This window comes from Neolamprologus multifasciatus, chromosome 15, assembly GCF_963576455.1.
Source record: "Neolamprologus multifasciatus chromosome 15, fNeoMul1.2, whole genome shotgun sequence".
NCBI classification, from domain to species: domain Eukaryota; kingdom Metazoa; phylum Chordata; class Actinopteri; order Cichliformes; family Cichlidae; genus Neolamprologus; species Neolamprologus multifasciatus.
In genome coordinates this window covers 7,155,019-7,179,190 of record NC_140453.1, presented here as the reverse complement: position 1 = coordinate 7,179,190, position 24,172 = coordinate 7,155,019, and the positions used below count along the sequence as shown (strand labels likewise).

At 40.1% G+C, this 24,172-nt stretch overlaps 3 protein-coding genes across 7 annotated transcripts; 1 reads left to right on the top strand and 2 right to left on the bottom strand.

Moving 5' to 3' along the window:
* Positions 1–2,200: 2,200 nt before the first annotated feature.
* On the bottom strand, positions 2,201–4,290 carry LOC146501444 (centromere protein W-like). Its single transcript, XM_085134072.1, has 3 exons — positions 4,084–4,290; positions 3,890–4,003; positions 2,201–3,257 (listed from the first exon to the last, which is right to left on the bottom strand). Exons 1-3 carry the CDS (start codon positions 4,168–4,170, stop codon positions 3,231–3,233), a joined length of 228 nt encoding a protein of 75 aa, XP_084990198.1. The 5' UTR covers positions 4,171–4,290; the 3' UTR covers positions 2,201–3,230.
* A 733-nt stretch (positions 4,291–5,023) lies between these two features.
* Positions 5,024–14,673, top strand: hddc2 (HD domain containing 2). Of its 2 annotated transcripts, XM_085134070.1 has the most exons (7): positions 5,024–5,147; positions 5,519–5,640; positions 5,899–6,001; positions 6,073–6,141; positions 6,218–6,356; positions 6,431–6,622; positions 7,565–14,673. In XM_085134070.1, the coding sequence occupies exons 1-6, from the start codon at positions 5,070–5,072 to the stop codon at positions 6,586–6,588; spliced, it is 669 nt and encodes a 222-aa protein (XP_084990196.1). In that variant the 5' UTR covers positions 5,024–5,069; the 3' UTR covers positions 6,589–6,622; positions 7,565–14,673. The 2 variants fall into 2 exon arrangements, with proteins under 2 accessions (XP_084990196.1, XP_084990195.1); XM_085134069.1 differs by having other exon boundaries at positions 5,025–5,147; positions 6,431–14,673.
* On the bottom strand, positions 7,596–23,395 carry tpd52l1 (tpd52 like 1). 4 transcript variants are annotated; one of them, XM_085134061.1, is made up of 11 exons: positions 23,276–23,395; positions 21,354–21,452; positions 20,029–20,232; positions 17,927–17,947; positions 16,655–16,770; positions 16,391–16,539; positions 14,177–14,278; positions 12,125–12,139; positions 11,545–11,583; positions 11,023–11,083; positions 7,596–9,357 (listed from the first exon to the last, which is right to left on the bottom strand). In XM_085134061.1, exons 1-11 carry the CDS (start codon positions 23,292–23,294, stop codon positions 9,235–9,237), a joined length of 948 nt encoding a protein of 315 aa, XP_084990187.1. In that variant the 5' UTR covers positions 23,295–23,395; the 3' UTR covers positions 7,596–9,234. The 4 variants fall into 4 exon arrangements, with proteins under 4 accessions (XP_084990187.1, XP_084990188.1, XP_084990190.1 ...); XM_085134062.1 differs by lacking the exon at positions 17,927–17,947; XM_085134064.1 differs by lacking the exon at positions 21,354–21,452 and having other exon boundaries at positions 23,276–23,392.
* Positions 23,396–24,172: the final 777 nt, after the last annotated feature.

The following is a 24,172-nucleotide window of genomic DNA, read 5'->3' as shown; positions in this document are numbered from 1 at the left end:
GTGTTCATGGAGTTAAAATTGGGGATAGACAACATAAAATTCTGCTCTATGCAGACGATATTCTTCTGACACTGACTGACCCTGCTAACTCTCTACCTGTTCTGCTAACTTTATTTTATTGTGTATTTATATGTGTTTACTACATCATTTAAGATTCCCCCTAGACTGTTTTACTCAATCGTGCTGCTTGAATGCCCTTGTGATAGTGATGTGCGATACCACTGATTTCCTTTCCGATCCGATACCAAGTAATATTCAGGGTGGTATCGACGATACTGATCCGATACCGATACTTTGTACAAAATTTATTGTATCTCAAATTATAGCATCATAATGATTACAGGACATCAGATTACTTGTTCTTATCACTTAATAACAGTGTTGGGAAGGTTACTTTTAAAATGTATTCCATTACAGATTACATGCCCCAAAATGTATTCTGTAACGTATTCCGTTACGTTACTCAATGAGAGTAACGTATTCTGAATACTTTGGATTACTTAATATATTATCATGGTGTTTACAACTACATGAATGTACTATTGCTGTGATTTATTACTGTTACTGAAGGTCTGCGGCTCCGAACGTAGTAAAGGGACCTCTGACTAATACGGTGGGTTCTGTGTCGGGTTCCTAGCCAAAAACTAGCTTTACTTTGTTGTCTGGGTCAACTTTGCTAGCGAGAGACAGAGAGAGGCATTGAAAGGCTGCTCCAACGGAACTTATTGTTTTTGGAGGAAAACACGAACACGGTGTACAGTCGAGTCTTAATAGCTTACTTACAACTATGCTGGTCAGGCACTCTTCTTGGCTGCAGTGGTTATTATTATATTTACATGCTTCCAGCTCCCGTTTTTGCTTGATGACAGCTCGTACTTTTCCTTTAACTCCCTACCTCGCTCACAGACACATAACGTGTATGGCAGTCCATTCTCCCTGCAGCACGACTACACTGCCTATGATGCTACATTCTTTAGAGCTATACCTGTAGCATTCTGCCTATTAGCTTAGCACAACAACAACAAAAAGGCCTCTCTCTCACCCAGGAAACACGCAGAGAGAGAGCCTCACCCTGTAACCATGGCAACCGTAACGCTGCCACCTGGAACAACAGAACGTAGCTGTCAAACAAAACCCAAACAGGCCTGACCCGCGACAATATGAAACAGGGAAGTACCGCAGTGTAATCCATTTATTTCAACAAAGTAACTGTATTCTAAATACCACCTTTTTAAACGGTAACTGTAACAGAATACAGTTACTCATATTTTGTATTTTAAATACATAACGGTGGTACATGTATTCCGTTACTCCCCAACACTGCTTAATAATGCAGAGTTCATCATATAGAAATAAAAAACCTGAAGTTGTGCGCTATTTGAACACCTTGCCTGCCAGCAGCACTAAAGGACTCCGTGAGAGACGTCTGTCTCGCCCTAGCAGCACCTGTCCCTGTCCTCCTCTTCAGTTCACCTCAACACACGCTCGTCATATTCTGTGATATGATTTACTCTGAGGTGTTTGACAAGGTTAGTGATGTTGCCACAACCATACATGCCAACCCTCCCGATTTTTCCGGGGGAATACCGAATTTCAGTGCCCCTCCCGAAAATCTCCCGGAGCCACCATTCTCCCAAAAATTTTCCCGATTTTCCACCCGGACAAAAAAATTGAAAAACCATATTGCAGAATTCATAGCGCGGCCCAGCCAATTCCAGTTTCCAACAATGACGGCAGCGACTTAGTTTTAATGTTACTCTTATTTCTCTTTCTGGGTCGCAAAAAAACTTCTAACATATTGTCAGGTGAGAATGTAGCTGTGTAAACTTCAAATATCTGAGCCGATCGACACTACTCGGGTTAATATATATATATATATATATATATATATATATATATATATATATATATATATATATATATATATATATATATATATATATATATCACTTTGATAACTTAAAAATGTTATTTTGGCTTTTTCAGTGTTTTATTTGTTAGTGAGTAAATCGGTTTGGCTGAGATTAAAGTTATTAGATTAAATTTAACTTTATTAATCCCTCGGGAGGGTTCCTCCGGGGTTTTCACACAGCTGAATAAACGTCAAACAGAAAATGATTAAACAGAAGAGTTTACGTCAGTGCCCGGTTATATTTTAGATAGCAAGGAGCAGACGGCAGCGTTTCACTCCACCGAGGGAGCTCGTGACGTACTATGGTAAATGGCCTGTATTTGTATAGCGCTTTTACTAGTGTTCCCTAGGGACCCCAAAGCGCTTTACACACCCAGTCATCCACCCATTCACACACTGGTGGAGGCAAGCTACCGTTGTAGCCACAGCTGCCCTGGGGCAGACTGACAGAAGCGAGGTTTATGTAAATGAGGCAAAATAAGTGGCCCCATATTTGGAGTATAAATCAGCCCATTCCAACTCATGTTTTCAAAAATGCTTAATTCCCACCCCTGACTCTTGGTTGTTATGTAGGTGACTTTGAACCCCCTCCCCCGCTACATCTGCTGTCAGGGTGCCGGTTGAGCAAACATGACACTCTTTTCATTAATAACTTAGCAGATACTGTAAAAGAACAATCAGGCACTTTTACGACTTTTGGCTCACTATGAGGAACCCTGTAGTGACTTGGAGCCAGCAGGATATCACTTCATCACACTAATACATTTAGTGTGAAGAAGTGAGGAATTTGAAGAGGCTGTGAATCATGGGATATGATAGAACAAAACAGAGATTCGAGAGAGCTCATCTGCACACATACAGCTTTTTAAAACCTTATTTTGGGATCAAGTCAGCAAACTTAATCAGGTCTTATCAGGACTGACTGGTGATTATGTATATGCAGGTTTGATGAATCACTGGCCACTGAAATTTAACTACATTTAGGTAGGGAGTTATTTAATTTGGCTTCCAAATGAATGCCCAAATAACTGCCTGCAGGCATTTCAATGTGGACTTTCTAAAAGAATTTGATCCCAAATGTTTTCAGATAAGAATAAAAAATTATTTTCTATATTTTAAGTTGTCATACATAAATTAGGCAGTGTAAAATTCATGAATGTTTAATACAGAACAATTAAAGGACAGTGTTTACTTGCACGGAAATACAATTTAAAAAACTCAAAAAAGGGATTTCAGATCAAAACAAGACATTAAAAATATGAAAGAATATTGCTACTGCCTTCCAAAATAATCTGTATGATGCTCTTCACCATCTTCATCATCCTCTCGCCTTTTTCAATACTTTCTGTAAAGAAAGAACGGAAAAATTTTAGAGTGAGCTCAATTTGACACAACACTGAAATTTCTAACTTCTGTACAGTATGTTTAAAATATCTTTAATAATATGAAGAAGTGCCAGCATACTGAGGGAATAAAATTATGGCTGTTTTATGTAGTTTCAATTACAATGATTAAAAGAAAAACTTCATAATGTAACAAGATGATAGCTGTTATTATTTTACAGTAACAGAAACTACCTAGCGTCGAGAAATTCTTTAAAAGTCTTTGAAATGCTAACATATGATTTGATTGTGTGTGCAGAGAAATAATATGTTTGTTTGTTTATTTTAATATTAAATAATATGTATTTTCTGCTGTAAGGGCTGATTTATATATCAGTTATTCAATCAAGACCCCTCCAAAAAGGGGGAAAAAACGTAGTTTACTTTTACATTTAGTGCTTTACAGTTATATACAGTGATGAAAATATTTAAAATAATTCGATCTCTAATTTTAAGGTTGTTTCGTTAAACGGAGAGACAGAACCAAACGATTAATCGGGAATCAATAGATTAACTAATGGTAAATAGTAAATCTCTAATCACTGGTTGATTACATGATTGTGTTGTTAATGCAGTGCTGTGAACATAAACCGACCTTGGAGACTGCCCTGACGTGCTGAGCTCTGATCGTCGCAGATTTCTCCTCAAACGCTTTGGCCTTCGCCTCTTCAGCCAGGCTGTTCAGGAACAGCAGTGTCAGCAGTTCGATCTGAGCACACAGGAGCAAAAACCAGCTGTTATTTAGCGTCGCTCATCTACCGGTCAGCTGCGGACAAAGCGATAGCCTACCATCGCCTCTGACGCCGGCCTCACGTTTATGTTGCCCTTCGCCTTCGTCTTAATTGTACTTTTCAGTCTGGGCGCTTTGTTCAACATGTCGATGAAGTTTCTCTGTGAAACAAAAAAGACACACCCCACGGAAAACGTTTGTTTACGTTTTCTAATCTCCCGCTTTGTTGACTTCCGGTGTAGATTCTTCTTCGTGGTCTTATAAGCCGTTTGCCTCCTTGCTTGTTTCATCCGCGCCATCTAGAGTTTCATATTCATTACTGCGCAAAGCAGTAAATGCTTTCTCACCTTGTATTTTAACATACCAACACATAAATAAATAGATAAATAAATAAAAAGGGTAGAAGATTTAAGGCAAACATGACAAAATATTAGGGTTGAAACTTAGATAAAAGTAAAAGTAACATGCCCATGCAGGAAATCTTATGATTTGATGTTCACCTGTCACAATTTTTTTTTACCTCTACAAATTAGGTATCTTCTGTGTAAAAGCGCACAAATGTGGATACATTCTGAATAAAGAATCAAGCAAGCAAGCAAGCAAACAAACAAACAATTAAAAGATATCATAAGAAATGAATCACTTTTCCACCAATTTTGGGACACAAATCAGCCCTTACAGCATAAGTAGCACATTATTTAACAGTAAATAAACAAACAAACAAAAGATGGAAAGGGTAAAGAAAAACAAACTAAGTGATAGCACTTTGAAGGTTCATCAATCTATTAAAATGTTCTGCATAGATGTGCAAATGACATTATATAATATCCATAAATCTGCATAAACTCCTAAAACACAAACTGCAGGATTTTAAAGACCTGAATGTGTATTTTGAGGACAGGAGGAGAGGCAGTGCTTCCTGAATAAACAGATACAAGCGTCTCCTTCGACTCGGTATCTTTACGTTGTGCATGCTGCCATCCAGCGGCTGCTTTGCGCTATTACATCAGCAAACTCAGTCTTTCTGTATCCGGGTCGGCGGATCATGATGACGGCCACCGCGGACAAAACAGCCGGCATGAGTAAAATGCTGCAGTTTATGAAACTTATCGGACAACTGAAAGTGAGTTATTATAGAAAGAGAACAAAGACATCTCTATGTTGTTATTGTAGATGTGTACATGTGACATGTTCCTGCAGCTTCGTGTGTTTTTTGCCCCCATACCTTTAGTGTACAGTATTTCCCCACAACGGAAAGCCAGAAAAATCTATCACCAGAAGCCAGAGATATATTAGCTTTTAGGTCTGCTTACCCGCTTTACCTGCAAAAACAAACAAACAAAAAACTTAAAAATATTCCTACTTGCACTCACGACGAGTTATCAAACACAGTGAAGTCAGTATCTGCACACAGAGTGTCCCCAGAAAACCCCTGATGAAGCAGTTATGAGACATATCTGCATGTGTGTCACTGATGGCTGATATTACTCGCAGAGGGTGCCGCGGACCGGCTGGGTGTACAGGAATGTGAAGAAGCCGGAGAGTGTGTCCGACCACATGTACCGCATGGCCATGATGTCTCTGACCATCACTGACCCCACAGTGGACAGGGACAGGTGGGTCCCATACACCTGAAAATCAGTTTTTACACCATTATCTAAAAGGAAAGCTGAAAACATATAAATGTGCCTCTTTTTATGTGCTCTGGGTCTCTTCCTGTTAAAAGGGACTTCTTCCTTTCCGACATGGTGACAGCTGTCGCCATGTACTTGCTCATAGGAGATCACAGGGAATTGTTGCTCTTTCATATTGCAAGGTTTTTAGCTTGCAGTATAAAGGACCTTGACTGTTGTTGTGAACTCTTGTGTCTCCAGGTGCATAAAGCTGGCTCTGGTTCACGACATGGCAGAGTGCATTGTGGGAGACATCGCGCCGTCAGATAACATCAGCAAAGCAGAGAAACACAGGAGAGAAGAGGCAAGCGACTTCATCATAAAGGAGGCGAATAATAAACTTGGCTGTAGTCGTAACTTCTCCTTGCCTTTCAGGAAGCGATGAAGCATCTAACGAGTCTTCTTCCGGAGGCTCTCAGACAGGAACTCTACGCACTGTGGGAAGTACGTCTCTGCAAACATGGCATTTGTTGCTTCCTGGCCATGTCTTTTATAAGTGGGATGCTTTGTCCTTGTGCAGGAATATGAAACTCAGAGCAGCGCAGAGGCCCGGCTGGTGAAACAGTTTGACCAGCTGGAGATGATCCTGCAGGCGCACGAGTATGAGGAGCTGGAGGGAACACCAGGAAGACTGCAGGAGTTCTTTGACTCCACAGCCGGTACATCTCCAGCACGTCTATCGTAGCATTTACCCATTTTTCTACTCGCTCTGATCTTGCTGGGCTGTCTTTAGGTCGTTTCCACCACCCGGACGTTCTCCAGCTGGTCAGCTCTATGAACAAAGAGCGAGAAAGTCACATGACCAACACAGATGGCACAAGGACGTCTGAGCCATCGCAGGCTGCTGATTCGGTGCCTGAACAAGACCACACAACGTCACACGCTTCCTGACTGTAACACGCACACAGTGAACAGGACTTCTCAGGTAGACAGAGATGCTGGATTCAGACAAACAGTCTGTACAGGGACGCACAAGCTGTAATATTGTTCTTTTTTTGTCTAAGTCACACCAGTTCATTGTTTTAGTCATTCTTTTATATGTTTTCAGTTTACACACATTATTACGTATTTTAAACCTGCAAGACAAAGTTAAAGCAAAGACTGAAGATTACGTTTGCATATTATTTAGTAACGCCATTTCTTGATCTTGTGTTTGTGACAGCTTGTGTTTTTCGGTTATTTGATATACATGTACATCTTTAGTGTTTATTACTTGAATGTGAATCACGTATAAATCTAAAAAAGATGCGGTCACACTTGGCTCCTGAAAGTAAACTTACCCAAGTTTGGCATCACATTTATAACTGTGGTGAGGGCTCTCATCTTAACTAGTTTGGTGCTTTAAACTTTTCACCTGTGCTGGTGTGATTAGATCTGTGATTGGCTGAACAAATAAGGTGGTGGAGTAGGTCTGATATCAGTTATTGTCAAAGATTCCTTCAGACTGATCTCAGTCGTTCTGCATTTTTAAATTAGACAGAAATTATCTGCAAACCTTCCACAGTCTCTGAGACTGACTGGCGGATGCGACTGTTTGCAGACAGCTTGCCTCCTAAAAGCTGACGTGTGCAATCATCGTGCAATCAAGCAGTTGTGCGTATGCAACACCTTCAAGCTTTGAGCAAGCATTTAATCACCTCAAGCTGCAGCTGGTTTAAGAAGATGAAAAAATCAATACCAGACACCGATTTCTTTTTAGATGGAAGGAGGTTGTGGTCCTATTTTTATTCATGACTGAGCTCTTGGCTTGCTCTGAATTAGAAGGTAGCTTTGTCGAGCTAAGTGTGTCCAGGGATTTTCTTTTTAGAAAACATTTTAGTATGCTGCAGGTATTAATGTTTGTTCTGTTTTCCTCATGCTTTTCCAGAGTGCTGTTGAAACTGTAGAGTGACATCAGGTTTGGTTCAAACAATCTTTATTATACATATTAAAGTCATAAAAACAGTTATTGATCATTCACATACAGTGTTATTGTACATGATGGTCACAGTTATGTCTTTTTGTGTTTATGCTGTAAAGACATTTATTACATAAAAGGTTTATTGAAATCAATTTTCCAGAGACAGAACAGAACGAGTTATTTTTAGTGAGTCTGTTTCTGTTTATGGATTTTATTGAATGTATTTCAAGGGCAGAGCCAAGCATCTTCTCATGGGAGAGGACCAAAAACAAAAGTTTAACACATGAGAGAGAAAGTAAAAACTACAAAACACAAACGATTATTTACTGCAAATAATACAAAGACAAAGTAATGAGTTTGCCACACAGAGCGGATTTGAATAGTTGCAAAGATCATTCTCATCGTTTACGGCACCAACATTTTTCAAAGTTATAGTGACACTGAATTCAATTTTTCAGCGTTAAAATGTTCGTTAAAATCTGAGCTCATGTAGATTCACCACGTGCATAACAGCATTCGCTGGATTAATTTACAGCCAAGAATTGTGCTCCCGATGATACATCATGTCGCACTGATGCTTTTTCACATATACACCACTGCTTCCTGTAGTTGCTCTCACAGTTTGCATTTAGATATTCAAACAGACCCCAGCTGCAACTCCCAGCTCACTGCGCCTCCCCAACCCCATGTGTATATCAGTACACTGAGTATATATCGTGAAATGCCGACAACAAAATGTTTTTAGATGCCACAGTGAAACCTGAGGAGCTAGATCTTCTGTAGTAGTGTAAAATCCTTTATACAAACGTCACCCAGGATGTTCAGGTTGATCACAGTCACATTTTACAGCATTAAGTAATAAAGTTACTTAATTTTTTTTAATCACAAACATATTTCTAGTAAAGATGTGAAACAGCAGTTTTCTGCTGTCCTAATAAAGAAAGGTAGCTGTTTTAAAACTCATACTGATGCGGTGTTGAACATCTACTGACACTTTTTCCACTCGTCTTAAATTTGCATATCTCACGGAAGAATCGGCCTTTTGTTTTGTGTCTGTGGAAACCCAGCTGTGATCTGACAGTCGAGTGAACTACATGAGCACAAATGTGCCAAAAAGAAGAAGAAGAAAGTACCAGCTTGATATGCGGGGTTTAGGTTCAGTCTGTCTCCTGAAGCTGATGTGTAATCTGCTCAGACTCGTTTCATGTCGTGTTTCAGGTCATTTAAGGTCTAACTGCTAGCTGCTCCTCCCCAACCCCATCTCATCAACATCTGTGGTGTAACGTGGTTAGGAAACCTCTGGAGGACAGATGGCATTCATCAAATCCACTAAAAACCCTTCAACACTATAAATAGAAGGAAAACATTATAGGCTCCTTGCTCTCATTAGTCCTCGTATCATGTGAGGTTTAGAGTTGATCTTTTAAAATAAAAGAAGACGATTGCAGCCTTAGGGGTCATTTTGGGTAAACGTAATTATTTAGGTTTTAAGACAATCCGTATTCTGCAAAAGCGCCTTGACACTAAGGATCAAAAGGTGTTGTGCACTGTTTCAGTCAGAGCTTTGAGTTAAAGTGCTGCGACACATCGGCAGCGGAGTTCCCGTTTAAGCCCTGGCTCGTGGTCCGGGTGGAGCCTTAACACTGCCTCCCAGAGCTGTCCATCAAGTTGTTGGTGGGCGTGTCCTGTGAGCTGGCGTGCGCTGCGGATGACAGCACGTCCTCAAAGCTGCCCCCACTCCCAGTGCCGCCAACCTTTGTCTGGGACAAGAAACAAAGGCGCAAAAGTGTCACTGAAGCTGTCGTTCTTGTTCTGTGGTGCTGCAGAGTCGACTCAAGGTGGCAGACTTTTACAAAGACTGAAGCTGTCGGGCATTTGCAGGGCGTGTACGTGAAAACAGGAGTCATTTCACCAGCTTTTGTTCCAACTTTGCCGACCACCACAGCAGGTTTCAAATCAAATAATCAACATGTGACTAAAGTACAGATATTCAACTTTGATTCAAGGAGTTTTACCAAAAAATGCCATTAACTGTTTAAGAATTTACATTTTCAGAGGCTCATAAAGTAACTGGACAAACTAACATAAATTTAAATAACCCGTGAACATCACCACATCCTGCATAACTTTGAGATGCTCTGGTGGGCCTTTACTGCTGTTTGTGGGTCTCTCTGACTTCAGTTTTGTGTTTCGTGACTAAAAAGCTGCTCTGCTGGGTTGAGATCAAAGAGCATCCAGTTTCTTTGCCTTTTTGATTGAGGTGTAACCAGTGGTTTGCACCTTATTGAAAACCTTCTTTATTTCCATTCATGAAGACATCTCTTTAATGTACACCTTGACAATAATACACCTGCTCTCCTCTTTGACAGTTGTTAAATGTTGTGAACTGGAGTCATGCACTTGAGTGGTTTCCTGTGGTGTTTCAGGCCTTTCGGTGTTGCTGTCAGTGCATTCATTCTTTTTACGACTGCACTGGACGGTTGATTTGGCTACTCTTCACGTTTCTGCTCTTTCTTTGATGGATTTGAAGGGTTTTTTTTGTTCTTTTTTTAGCATGTAGACGGCCTCTCTAACTTGTACTGACATGTCTTTGGGCCTCATATCTAAAATTATAGTGAAAAGCTATGAAATACAAATTCAACACTTTGAAACTTCAGCTATTGTGTCTGCTTCGTTTGTCATTAAATAACGAGGGAATACGAGTCACCTGATTACAGAACCGCTTGTCAGTGAATTTTCCAGTTACTTTCCAGCCACTGTTTGTAATTCATGAACCGTTAATGCAGCTGTTTTGTAAAGCCTCTTGAATTAAAGCTGAAAGTCTGCACTTCAATCACAGCTTTATTGTTTGATTTAAAATCCTCTGTGATGGTGTACAGCGGAAAAAATACAGAAATTGTGTCTTAGGCCAAGAAATCATGTACCAAACTGATCATTTACATCACATTTAAAGCATCCATACATGAATGAGTGAAAATGTGCTTTCAGTCCATTTGAAAACCAAAATTCTTAATATAAACCTCTCTGGTGATCTAGTCAGGTAAAAACAGGGTCAGATTCACAGCTTACTAACCCATGAATGTTGCTTCCTAGTACACTCCTCTGGACTCTTAGGACTTGTTTTGGTATCACTATAAATGTCAGTAATCAGTGGGTTCCCTGTCAGAGTGTAGGCTCATAATTACACACTAATTATAGTACTTTGTTTTATGCGTCAGTACTTAGAAGCTGCAACCTGACCAGCTTCTTTATGTGCAGCGTTCACATGAAATAGTTTTTAGTTTATCTTGAAAAACATTCAAAAGTGCCTTTAAATGCCTCGGATTAAGTGAGACTACTTTTAAGGCAAACACACTCTGTTTGAGGCTTTTCACATGTTATTACTTTATAATGCTAAATCTCTCTCTCACACACACATGGTTTACCTTGATAGTGGAAACTGTGTTCTCAACTTTCTCTTCAAAAGACCTGAAGCTAGGAGAGTTTCTGTGAAAAAGGGAGGGAAAGATTATTAAAAAATAAACCACATTTTGCTGTCTTATCACATGAGCACACAATTATTTGTGAAATCCTCTTCTGAAATAGAAGAAGCTACTTTTGGCAGTTCCCTTATTCAAAAAGGGGTCATGTTTGATTCGAAAAATATTCTGAAATAACACAATGGGGTTTTTTGTTTTTTTGGTACTGCAACACAAAAAAGTCAAAATGACCTGAAGAAGTGAGCATGTGGAAAAAAACACACCAGGTATTTTTCCAGGTGTGTCAGGGTCAGAGTGCCCTTAACTAAATACGAATCAGTGCAAGCGTTGCATTAACTCTTAAAGACTGCACAGGACTTTTTTGTGTTAATACACAAAAACTTCAAATTTTAAATGATCATGTCACATATAAACATCTCTCTCTCTCACTCACACACAAAGACACGCACAAAAGCACAGAGTGGTTACCTCATGGCGGGCATGCTCATAGAGTGTTTGATAGAGTAACTGTCCCCGGAGAGCGTGGTGAGAGAAGAGTTAATGATTAACACAGGTTACACGCACTCACCAAACCAGAAACAAAGCCAAGAGTCAGAGCAGTGCTTAGCTGTTCTGTTCTGATGCTGTGCATGTGCAGAGTGTGACAGAGGATTATGTACAGGAAAGCAGTTACATGTCAAAAGATATGCAAGCAAGGAATTAGCAGCAGCCACTCCAGAGTTTCTCATGTATTTTCATTAATCTATCTTCAATAGATTTATTAAATAAAGCTATTAATTTAAAAGTGAAAAATCCAATGTGGTCCTAAATTTGTTTTTTTATTAGCTTAGCTTTAGCACTCTCTGCACACAGGGAAGTGCAGCCACTCATGTGACTCAGGAAGACAGTTTATTTCCCTGAAAACAAAACTGATGTGACTCATGGCTCAGACCAGAACCTGACTGAGTCCATACTGTGCTGTCAGTTAGTGCTATCAGCTGATCTGACTGAGATCTACTCACTGCAACAGACTCCTTACTTTGATAAAATCTACTGTGTGGCTCCTTACCCTATGGAGTTGGATCTTAGGAAGCATGAAAAAAGACGGAAAAACATTTTAGGATACTTGGACAAGCCGATGTCAGCATTACAGTCACACTCTGTCAAATTCACTTTACCGAACATTAATATAATCAATACAAAACTATTTAACTACAAAAGGCAAACTACCACTACTACACTTATTTTAGGTAACACAAGTAACCAACTCTTTAAAACTCGGCTCTTAAAACGTGTAAACAATCTGTGTTAGGAGAAGAAAACAGAAGAAGAACAAGGGAAACAGTGTCACAGTGACTGGAAACCCAGCTGTGGAACTCAGTAGACAAACAACAGGGTAAATCATCTTTGTAACTGTGTTACAGACTGACTTGATTTGACAGTTTGTTTTTTATTAATCTACATGTAATGTGATTTTCTGTAGGTTGTGGGTTGCTTTTCTTGGCGTCATTGGTCAGTGTTGCACAGCATTAACACATGTTATACCAGACAGGCAGCTCCTATTCATATTTGCATGAACATTTTCTAAATGTTGCAAGTTAAACCTTTCAACATTTTTTTGTTGATCATAAAATAACAATTATGAGACAGACAGACAGACAGACAGACAGATAGACAGATAGATTTCCACAGCAAAAATATTCAAATAAGTTCATGCCCACACAAACCAAACCTGTGTAGAGTGTGAGAACATACCTCCGTGGGAACAGTAACTCTAGACCAAACATGCTGGAATATACCAAAGATAATAAGTTGTTGCTTTTCTGCAATTGATATCCTCAAAAAAAGGATACATTAAATTACAATTAAAGTACTGAAAGTATAGTATAATTTTAACTGTATAATTAGAATAGTATAAAAATATATAAGTATAGTATTGGTATAGAATAATAAAGTGTAATTGTGCTTCCACTTAAAGCCAAAGAAAGCCAAACTCTGCAGAAAAGACTTCTGATAGATTTCACCACTATTACATTATTAATATAAACTATTATTATTATGAAGCACTAGCAACATGGGTGACATAATGTGGTGTCCTCACTGAGCTTTTGGTTCCTAACCTTCAAAAGCTTTTTTTGTTTTCACCTGCACATCCTGAAAATACTTTCTGCATCACCATTGTGCTGTCACGCAGTCATCTGTGCACATTTAACACAGGGACACATGCTTTCCTGCAGAACACCCCAACATTGTGTGTGTGTGTATCCGTCTGTCAAACAGAGCAATGCAGACTGTCAGCTCAACAACAACAGAAAGTGACCAAGGGAGACAGCCGCTGCCTCGAGCCCTTTGACTCAGAAAGCAGCTTAGTGCTTCTTACATAATCTGATGCTGCCTTGAACTGTTTAGACCAAGAGTCAAAACTCTGCTGTCTGAGACACAGAGATGGATAGCACAGATAGCAAGTGTCACCGAACTGGTTAAAAGTGGAGGCGCACGCGGGGCAGATGGGTTAAACAGGAATGCCTGTGTTCGTTACACAGATGAGCCGATAATGGAGCTTTAAGATGATCAAGTGCCTGCAACGGGCACGTTTAAATGGTATCTTTTGTGAGCTACAAGCACACATGAACAACATTTAAAGACTGAATGGTGAAAAAGTTCAAAGACTAAAGCAATTAATGAGATCAATCCATGTGTTTAGACAAACGAAGCCTGGTTTAATACAAGATGCTCTTGACCTGTCATCAGAACTACTAGCACAGCTTTTATTAAGATAAAATCCACTTTTAGACAAACAATGACTGAAAACCTTCACAAACAAGGACTTCGATTCATTAGCACATATTCCTCTGCAGAAGGACGACATTTATCACACTATTTGGCGAACATGCTTCACTGAAGAAGCAAGATGACTTTAGACATTTGAAACAGTTTATCTAATCTATGTTTAAAACCGTTTGCAGATCGGGTGTCACAGAAGGCAACGCCATGTGTCCACAGAACAACCAAATTTATTGGGTGACTGTACCCACACGGTTTGCATACAACTGTCACTGTTAAAGCTGTTTGGCAAGTGTGAAGCAGGAAATTCAGTGAACATGCGACCATCAGTCTGTACCTCATATCTCCAATCTTCCTGGTGATGGTGCTGCCGAGCGTGCTGAAGGCTGCCGAGGTTCTCTGTCCTGCTGTGGAAAGCGTCTCTGATGTCTTCTTGTAGCTGCCAAAAAAACCCAAAACAAAACACACAAAGGTGCATGCAGTGAAAGATAAAGACGCATACACAACACAGGCTTGTTCGGAGAAAACAAAAGCATGAAGATGCTGTAATTAAAACTTGCACTACTGAGTTTTTACAGGAGCAAATGGAATAAGTCACAGCTCATGTTGGGTGATTCTTTTAGCTGATAATTCATGTGTGCAATTATTTTTACAAAGCATCACTTCAATCAACGGTAATAAAAATAACCATCTATCTTATTTTGAAATTATTTGTTAGCGTTTTAATAATCACTGACAAAGATGTGGTTTCACTTTTAACAGTCAAGCCTTTTAACTAAAAAAAAAAAGCTATTATAAATTAGCTGCTTCACATTTGGTAAATAAAAAGGTGAACACATCACTTTAAGGCCCTACTTTGCTTTTTTGTATTGTAGAAATTTGACATGAATTTATGTTGGGCCTGTTTGCATCCAGATCATCTATCACAGCTTCTCGCATGTCTGTGTTGCCCAGTTTCTCTAACACCACACATTGCTGTGGTCACCCTGGTTCATTATAGATGAGGATGGAGTCTGTGTGTAAGGTGATCTTCGGTGAAAAGTGTAACTGGATAAGAAAGCTGGCCTTCAGAGACTATCCTCTTGCTCTTCTTTGTCTCTTGCTGTCTGGATAAAAGCTCAGTGCTGACCATCTGATCAGAAAATTTGATTGTTTCTCTGGAGACAGAGACACTAAAAGATCTTACAGAAACAACATTTTGGAGATGAGAAGATGGCTCTTTAGCTTAGTATTCCCATCAAGAGACTTACCAAGTATCTTTGGAGCTAACTATTATCACCTGGTCTTGTACAGATTAATGAAAAATTTACAGGAAAACCCAACACAATAGTATTTGGGTTCCTGCTAAGGTGTTAGGTTAATACATGCTGCCAGAATAGCTTCAGTGGTCCTAGCATGTCTCTGAAGGTCTAGTGAAGGGATAAAAATAATTCTTATAGAAAACATTCCCGATCACAGTGATAAGGAACGCAGTGTAACAAGCACTGGATTCACATGAGATGTGGTGACTGGGCACGATTCACTACTTTTCATTTTCTCCAACCATCTGGATGTTATCTTTGAAAAAAAAACACTCCTTTTGAGATAGAAATGTAGGATCACTGGGTAAATTTGATCACTTTGCACTTAACTGCTAAACCATCATCTGTTTGTCCATCCGTTAACTATCCCTGCTTGTCCTACAAGCCTGAGTCGATCGCAGTGCCATGCATGCAGAGCATTTCAGAACCACCAGATCTTCTTACTATGGAGGTCGAGGCTTTCTGTTTTCCTTTTAATTTGTCACCCTCTGAAATATTTTGGAAAGAACAGAAAACCAGCACATTTCCCCAAACTCCAAACTATTCCTACTAATCTTTAAATAAGATCAACTCCTGCAGATCTGCATGAACATCAAAGCCCCGGTAAAATCAAACCTTAAACCTGCAGGGCTGCACGTTTTGTACCATTTCATTCACTATTAGGTTGGTAGATAGTTGTACACTTTTTAAAGCACACAGTTGAAATTTCTTTAAGGGAATTTCTTTTTTCAGAAATACACCAACAACTTCTCTTTAAAAAAAAGAGAAGCACACAAACAATAAATGTTTCCTGTTACAGGTAGGGAAGTGACATTTAAAAGAAAATCATAGTACAGTACAATGACTTCCAGCTGCTAAAGGGAACATGTACTACTAATTGTGCACTGAGGACAACCATAGCCTTCAGCACTGGGTGATGTGTTTTGATCAGGTTTATGGTGTCTGTTACAGTGAGCACAACAAAGATAACAAATCACACACATGCTGTGCAGCCAGGAGCAGAACATTATGTTTTTTTAATTAGCTTTTTGATATCTGGCACTCGTTTTGGATAGTCAACGCTGGTTGTTAAGAAGAGAGAAACCTGCTCTTTGTGTGATTACTTTGAGTGTGTCCTATGAAGGGCATCAGTGTTTACAGCTAACATAAAAGCCATTCTGCCGTGTACACTTCGAAACACACACCTTATTAAGCACACAAATTCTTTCTTTGTTTCTTAGCTGTGTGATGTAGCCTGTACTGTAACTTACGCTACTGAGCTCTGCATGTCGTGCCAGCCTCTGCTGAAGTTGGTTTTGAGCTCGCTCAGAGGAGTGATGCCCAGTTTCTGTTTGAGCTCCGCATGCTGCTTCTCTTTGGAAGACAAAACCTGCCTCAGTGTGCTGATCTCCTCTTCCAGCTGGACACGCACAGAAAGACACAGAGCTTCTAAAGTGACTTCATAGACCGAGATAAAAAAGTCATCATTCTAATGCTAAAGATATATTTGTGTTCTTGTGTGTGTGTGTGTTTACTTTAGCTAACTCTTGCTGAATCTCCTCCCTCTCTTCCTCCGTCATGGAGGCGCTCAGGTTGACCTCTGACACAAAGTCTTCATCAGCCTCTCTCAGTGGCTCCGAGTCTAGAAAACCTGTGTGAAACACATACAAAGGCACCATAAATGCCCTTTAGTGTGTCCATGTGTGACCTTAAAACTGACGACACCCTAATGACAAGGTGTGAATTCAACATTTCAAGGTGATACTTATGTTTATAATCTGGTCTCTGACCACCAGTAAATCTGTACTTGGTGCCGATTTATTTCCTGGTATTGTTACTTGTTTTGTTGCCATTGTGTATTTTTAAATGAGCCATGTCAGAGACAATCTGGCATCCATGCCTCTTTCTGCCTTTTTCTGCTTTATCGTTTTCTCTGACTCTGCTTTTTCCACGTTTTCTGTGTCTGTCTCCATCTCTGATCGTGTCTCTGACAGTTATGTAATCTAAGGGTTCTGGCTGTAGTGCCCTAATCTGGCTTAACTGATGTGGATTATCGTGCTTGAACTCTGCTGACCAACACCACAGGCAAACACAAACACTAACGCACACTCAAACAAGATGGGTTGAGACTTCGGGGAGGAGAGCAAATTTCAAGTTGCAGTGATTGACTTTTAGTTTTGTAGCAAATGAAAAACATGCGCATGGGGGAAAGCGTTGAATTGAGATTAAAGACATTATGTAAAACCTCCGCTTGTTTACAACAGTAGCATCGCAGCCGTCTGCCCAACTTCTAGCTATAAGAAATGAAATATGATTAGACAGGACAGGTTTATATGATAAAACATTTTTCTGTCAGATTCTGCCTCCAACAGAAATATTTACAGTGATTTCCTGTGAACAGCATGACGCTGACAGAACACACACATACTTCAGATACACAAACAGAATGAAACAACTACAGTAAATGACGTTTTCTGATTAGCAATGTTTATTTACCTTTTAATTCTATTGAAATAATAGTTGCAGAGAGGTGCAAAGACCCAAAATAAAGCATGAACTGAAGGTGAACTCGTTTAGACTATTTTAGTATGATCCGTCTCAAACTGTTGCACTATTTGCTTTTATGATATTTGTAAAGGGCTTAACAGCAGCACACAGTACCAGGAAACAGCAGGAGGGCAGTGTACACACAACGCAAGAAAGGTAAATACACGCAAGCCGTGTGTCAATGAGCACTTAAAGTTATCCCTTTAAATGCTGACTCAGACGCCATTTCGACAGGATGGAAGTAAAACGTTTTCACGTACCTGCGGTGAGGTGTCCCCTCTCTTGATGTGGCCGCATTATAAGACAGGTGAGGGGACAGTGAGGTTAGTAAAGACTAATGTACTGCACTGTGTCGCCACTCTCCACTGACTGTAGTGGCTACTTTAACATATCAGCAGTTCAGTTCTTTGAAAACTAAGGTTAAAGGGGACACAGCAGCAGCTCATGCAGCAAACTCACACACAAAAACAGCGTACAGCACAAAACTCAAGCACAGCTTGCAGCAGTTCAGTCCATTGCAGGTCTTTCTATAGTAAAGAGCTTTTTCTGCTAACATTACACAGCAGGAGGACAATGAGATTTTAAACCCCTGCGGTTTCAATAGAAGCTTTTCATGTCTGTCTTAAGTGCACTCAGAAAGCAGTGTCCCTGTTTACACAGCCTTAAATAGCCAGGCAGAGCCCTGGTTTAGATATTTTCTACCAGAGTTGGTAAAGCTTTGGAAACAAAACACTACACAACACTACACAACACAACACACCATCTCTGCTGAAGTTTGTCTGCAAGGTTCAGATTTTTTCTTTTCAAAGTGCTTTTGAATATAAAGGTAAAAACCACTGCAAGGTAGCTATGAATGACCACATTTGAGTGCTGTTCTTTACTTGTTAGCTGAGGATTTTTGCAATTTTTTTGTGGCTAACCTTGATTTCCTTTTAGCTAACTTTTTTTTAAGACCTAAGCTATGTCTGTCCGTCCAAAACCTTTGAGGTCCACCAAAATATTGCTTTAGCTAAGAAAAACCCTAGTTAAGAGTAGTTATAAGGCATCTTATGCCTTTGTTTGACAGTGAAATATAGATAAGAGTGAAAGGGGAATAACCTGCAGAAAGGTTAATGTTCATTGGGTAAAATCAAACAGATAGACATTGAAAACAAGATTCAGTGTAAGATCAGGTACTGACAATCTCAATTTCCCAGGTCTTCACACAGGTCTAGAGACCAGTTGGGGATCCTCTAACAAGCAGTGGTTGCAAAGGAAAAATGTGTGTTCTCTGACTGGCTGGCAAGTGGTTGCTGGCAGTCGCTAGCAAGAAACTGGTTGCAAAGAAACGGTGCTGCTGCAGTAGAGGCGATGATTGGTCGCCTTCAAAGTAAAAGTTTCACGATAATACACAGCATTTGATTTCTCCGTGTCTAATCGCTGTCACACTTTTTCAAATGTTGCTGAAGCTCGTGGTTTGTTAGCAAGTGTTTGCAGGCAAGTCTGTGTCTTCCATGCAAACTACAGTGGACGGTGACAACCTGCTAGTGACAAAAGCAATCACAAGCAAGTTTTAGCTGTGGGACGTTCTCTGCGACTGACTTCACCTGGCAACAGCAACCAGTTCAGAAATACACATTTCCCTAGCAACTAGAGGTTGCCAGGTGTCAAAAACTGGTCTCTAGGCCCGTGTGACTGACACTTTTTAATTAAACAGGAGCAGTGGGCCACTAGAAATGTGCAGGCAACATCTAACAACGAGAAGATTAAACTTTGTGAAAAGTTACAATGCTAATTTTATGTTGTTTTTATAATACTTACAATATAAAACCATTTCTTAAAAACCATGTTCTACAACAAAAAAACTTTTGATTGAACACTTAACATATTGTTTTGGATTGTTTTGGATTTGGATTTATTAAATTTATCTGATTGGTTAATTGTTTGATTGCATTTTCCTTGTTGCTGCTGTTAGGCTGAGTGTGGTCTATATTTGAGACTAAATGAAAACTGTATTGAATACAGTGGGGTCTGTGTGTTTGCTTTTTAATTATAACCGCTAGGGATACATCCCATGTGAAATTCTAGATGGATATTATGTTAACGTGACACAAGTGATAAACAACAGTCACTGCCACCTCTGAGTGCATTCTCATTTGAGGACACCACAAAAATCATGTATCGGCAGATACAAATAATTCAATCGTTACTGAGATAAAAGACTGAATTTAGTTTTTAATGGCTTTGTCACAGATCAGATTGCCTGATGCTTACCATGTTGCTTGTGCCAACAGAAGCCCTAGGGGTAGCTGTAGGTTTAAAGGTTCAGCCAAAGTGAACGACTGATCTAATCTACAGGCTCTATATCTACATCCCTTGTCACCTGTGCTGTCCAGCTGCATATCCCAAGCGGTGGACGTGGCCCAGGTGTCAGACACTGATGTGTGACCCCACCGGCTGTCCCCTGAGGGTGAAGTTTTACCCCATTCTGTCAGGTTTTCCCCATTTTGGACGACGGAGGTCAAACCATATGAGCTTTTCCTAAGGGACTCCTCATCAGAGGGGTAAAGGTTACCCTGATTCAAACCTGAGCAAAGTCACAGTTTAAAACATGTTCAGTACCTGAGGAAAACAGAATTTTTAATTTTGCAAGCAATTAGTTCTTATTTAATATTTTAGCTTAAGGAAGGGGAAAAAAGGCAAAAGTGGGAAAGCTCAAAGGCTGTGAAACTGCCTGTAAGCATACAGGAAGTTCCTGCAGACAGAACAGAGTGCTTACTGGTTTAAGGGAAACACAGGAATGTGAGTAATTTCATACTAAGGAAATCATCCTATCAGTCAGCAACATCTCATATAACTGCCAACGTTTTTTGCCAGTGATTTTATGTATACAGTATATCCCTCAAATGGTTTGCACTGTAACAGAATTGCATTTTCTTCCAAAACTGATGAAAGACGTCGAAACTTCACCCAGCAGACACAATGTTAGCATTTACAAGGTTTCATAAAACCTATGCAGGCTTTTTTAAAGGCAACAGCTGCATGTGGTGGAAGAAAACACAATTTGTGAGAGCTGAGAGTGTTGAATGAAACGGTAACGTTGTGTACCGCGATACCGAAACAATCCACCGAAGATGTTAAAATGCACTGCAGGGCTGAGGTGGACCATCATTTTCTGTAGCTGTGAGCAAAAACCTGTCATATTACACGTAGTATATATTTTTCTGTTCTATTGCAGAAACATTTTGTGTGGTTTAAATGCATTCCCACATATACATTCATATTTCAGGTCTTTGAAAAAGTGGATTATTTGTGTTTTAACAGGTATCATGCACTCAAATCAGCCTGATCACTGCTGCTTTGGGTAAAGTTATATCAAATTCAATGAAAGGAATTACTTTCCCTTCAATTTAAGGAATAAAATTCCAGTCTTTTTGTCTTTTTACTTGTTGGTTTATTCACGCAGACCAAACTCACTCATCTGACTGTTCATTAAATCAACACTGAATAACAGAAGGGCAATAAGTGCTCCAGTAATTCCTACAGATAGGCACCTTTAAACATTCTGCACTTTTACTGTACCGGCATCGCAATCAGCGATGCTTCAGCATTGCTCAGAGCACCACTGCATGACGTGGTTTTATGCTTTTTGTGATTCAGGGTGGATTTACGGGTTTCTTTTGCTTTACTGGGAGAGTTGAGTCTTACCCTTCTCTCCCTCGTGTATGGCTGAATCAACCCATTCCTCTCCGGGGCCCATGCTGCCCCAGTCCACCACTGATCCACTCAGAACACTAGAGTACATCTCTGCAGCGGAGCAAGGCAGCAGGGTGAGGGGACACAAGAAATCCGGTTATACATGCAAACATGGAGACTTCTCCTCCCTGACAGCTGTAGTTAGGCCCAACTCAGTGCAGGAACAGGAAACCTGACTTTTGACCCTCTGTGCCACTGATATGAACTTCTCCGAGCTCTTTAAACAGGATGTAGCTTCTTATTATTATTTAGAGACACAGACCAAGAAGAAATAAGTGCCACAGAGAGTTCACAACGGGATCTTGTATAACTTTGAAACAATTCAGAAAAAATATCTGAAGCTATTGGGCAATACAAGCTCCCTTCTTGCAGATGAAATCTCATTACACCACACTCCAGCACTACAGGAGGAAGTTGGCCAGGATAAGGCCAGTTTCACTTACAATATGTCCCTCTGGTTCCACATTTTGACAATGAGGCAAAGCTGACTGGCAAAAACAGTTTTTCCAGGGAAGAAAAACATCACGCACTTGGGTGGAAAAACACTGAGCATACATTTTATCTAAAAAGCATGTTTTATGGTAATAAAGAAGAATAATTTCCTCAGAGGTGGGTCTTATACAGCAACATGTGATTTTAGCCACTCAAAGCAGGTCATACCGGACTGTGAGGGTCTTTTAGCACTAACACTGATTTATGTCATAGGGTGCTCAGAAGAAAATTGTCTCCTTCTTTACTGTCCATTCTGTGTGTCTCCTCCCTCCCCCTGCTTTTTTGTGGGGGTGAAATACCTTTGGTCACAAGATTACCATTCGGCCCAGCGGTCATGTGGCTATGCTAAATCAGAGGCTTGGGGATGGTCATACGGCTGAAAAAATTAATTAAAGCTGGCAAACAGTAGATACTGCACATAACATTTACAGCAGTTAACACAAAAAAAATCCCTGTTCCAGACATTACAGCTACTTGTACATGGGTAACCATGAAGTATAACCAAATGTATTGCTTTATAATCACAAATAAGTTGATTATAACGTTCATATTCCCATATCAGTCTTTTTTCCCTTTTTCTCCCTCTCTAAGCCTTTCCGGCTTCCTGTTAGCTGTAACAGGTACCTATTTAGAACCAGACTGCAAAGGAATGCAATTACCTACCTGAATAAGCAATCCTTTATATCCCACACAAGCGGAGCTACTGCTCGAGCTCCAGCTTTCATTTTCACAATTCATTTGGTCTGAGCAGTCAGTCAACGTTATTTATCTATAGCTTGGAGTCACTCTGTACTCTAAAAACAACACAGATTCTTTGCACTGCTGTAGAAAACGAAAGCAATGCGTCTTCTGTAAGGACTTCTGCAGCAGTGATTTTATCTCCTGCAGCACCTGCAGCAGACCAAAGCGCAAAGGTAGTGGACAGGGGGAGGATGGAGGGGGGCTAAGCCAATTCCTGAGGTGAATAGAAAGCATTCTGGCTTTGCAGAACTTCCACAAATAGCCTGAAAGTCACCACATAGAGGGGGTAAACAGTAGCCAGCCCAGGATTTGGTCAGGAGTTTCCATGTCGTCTTACAGTGTGCGTGCGTGTGTGTGCCTGAAGCTTCTTAACTGTTGCACTGCTTCTTAAAAACGCAGCTCCCTCCACAAACAGTCTTTACACTGAAGGCGCCATGCAGCAACAGATGAAGCTGACATAAGAAGCAGCAGATGCTCCGCTTTATACACTTTTTTCCCTCTTCTCCATTCCCACAGCGACGTCATAACAGTGGTGCGTGCAACACTCAAGTTCAGCTCATTATCAGATCAACTGGAAACAAAAAGTAACGCTGCGGATTCAGTTATCCCGGTCTGAGAGGTAAGAAACGGCACTCACTCACCTTGCTGCCTGGTTTCCATGAGCGACGCACAGGTGAGCTTCACAACAAATAATAATAAAACAAAACGCGCTCTGAGTCACACAAGGATCGGCCGCACGCGCAGCTGCACCGCTCCTCGGGTCAGTCCGTGTGTCAAGTTTCCTTGGATGTCACGCGCTGGGCCAGTTCCCGGGCGGAGCCTGCAGCGCGAGCCAATGAGCGCGCGCAGTTTTAATGTAGTTAATTTGCTCCGTGCACAGGAAGCTACGCTCGGTGGACACAACGAAGATGCCACAGCTACAAAGGTCCAGAAAATAAACGTGTTTGTTGGAGGTGGAGAAATATTTTCATTATTTAAAAAAAAGTAACATAATAATACAAATAAAGAGATAAAAATAAGGTAAATATTTAAATGTAACCATCTTGGATGTTGTGAGCTACTAGTACATATAAAGTAGTGCATGTACTACACCTCTGCACTGTCTGTGCACTTATTATTTCACTCATGTCTAATTGTACATTTTTTACTCGATGCTTTCATTTTGTGCTGTAATTTAATTATATTTATTCATGTAATTTTTTCTAATGTATTTTTATTCCCTTGTTTAACACTTTGGTCAGTGGTTTCTGTTTTTAAAGTACTTTATAAATAAGGTTGGCTTTGCTCTTACTGGTGTGTTTGTACCACTCCTGACACGACTACTCACACTTCAGTTGAACACTAAATAAGCCACTTAATGTTACTACTTGTTTTTAAGCCATTAATGAATCTGCCATGTTTTCTTTTCAGCATTCATTACACTTCTGTTTTAGTGTCTACTTGTTCATAGGAAATAATGAGGTTTTGGCCTTATACTGCCCATGGTTATGTTGGCTTCGCCTCCTCTGGTGCACTTATGACCCCTGCTGACATAAAAC

Excerpts from the sequence above, each read along its gene's own strand:
- hddc2 (XM_085134070.1), top strand. The coding sequence starts at position 5,070 with ATGATGACGGCCACCGCGGACAAAACAGCCGGCATGAGTAAAATGCTG. Across the intron at positions 5,148-5,518 it reads AACTTATCGGACAACTGAAA|AGGGTGCCGCGGACCGGCTG; the intron begins GTGAGTTATTAT and ends TATTACTCGCAG. Across the intron at positions 6,357-6,430 it reads GTTCTTTGACTCCACAGCCG|GTCGTTTCCACCACCCGGAC; the intron begins GTACATCTCCAG and ends GGCTGTCTTTAG.
- tpd52l1 (XM_085134061.1), bottom strand. Across the intron at positions 16,771-17,926 it reads GAGGGGACACCTCACCGCAG|GTTTTCTAGACTCGGAGCCA; the intron begins GTACGTGAAAAC and ends TGTTTCACACAG. Across the intron at positions 14,279-16,390 it reads GACATGCAGAGCTCAGTAGC|CTACAAGAAGACATCAGAGA; the intron begins GTAAGTTACAGT and ends TTTTTTTGGCAG.
- LOC146501444 (XM_085134072.1), bottom strand. The coding sequence starts at position 4,170 with ATGTTGAACAAAGCGCCCAGACTGAAAAGTACAATTAAGACGAAGGCG. Across the intron at positions 4,004-4,083 it reads GGCCGGCGTCAGAGGCGATG|ATCGAACTGCTGACACTGCT; the intron begins GTAGGCTATCGC and ends CTGTGTGCTCAG. Across the intron at positions 3,258-3,889 it reads ACGTCAGGGCAGTCTCCAAG|AAAGTATTGAAAAAGGCGAG; the intron begins GTCGGTTTATGT and ends CTTTCTTTACAG.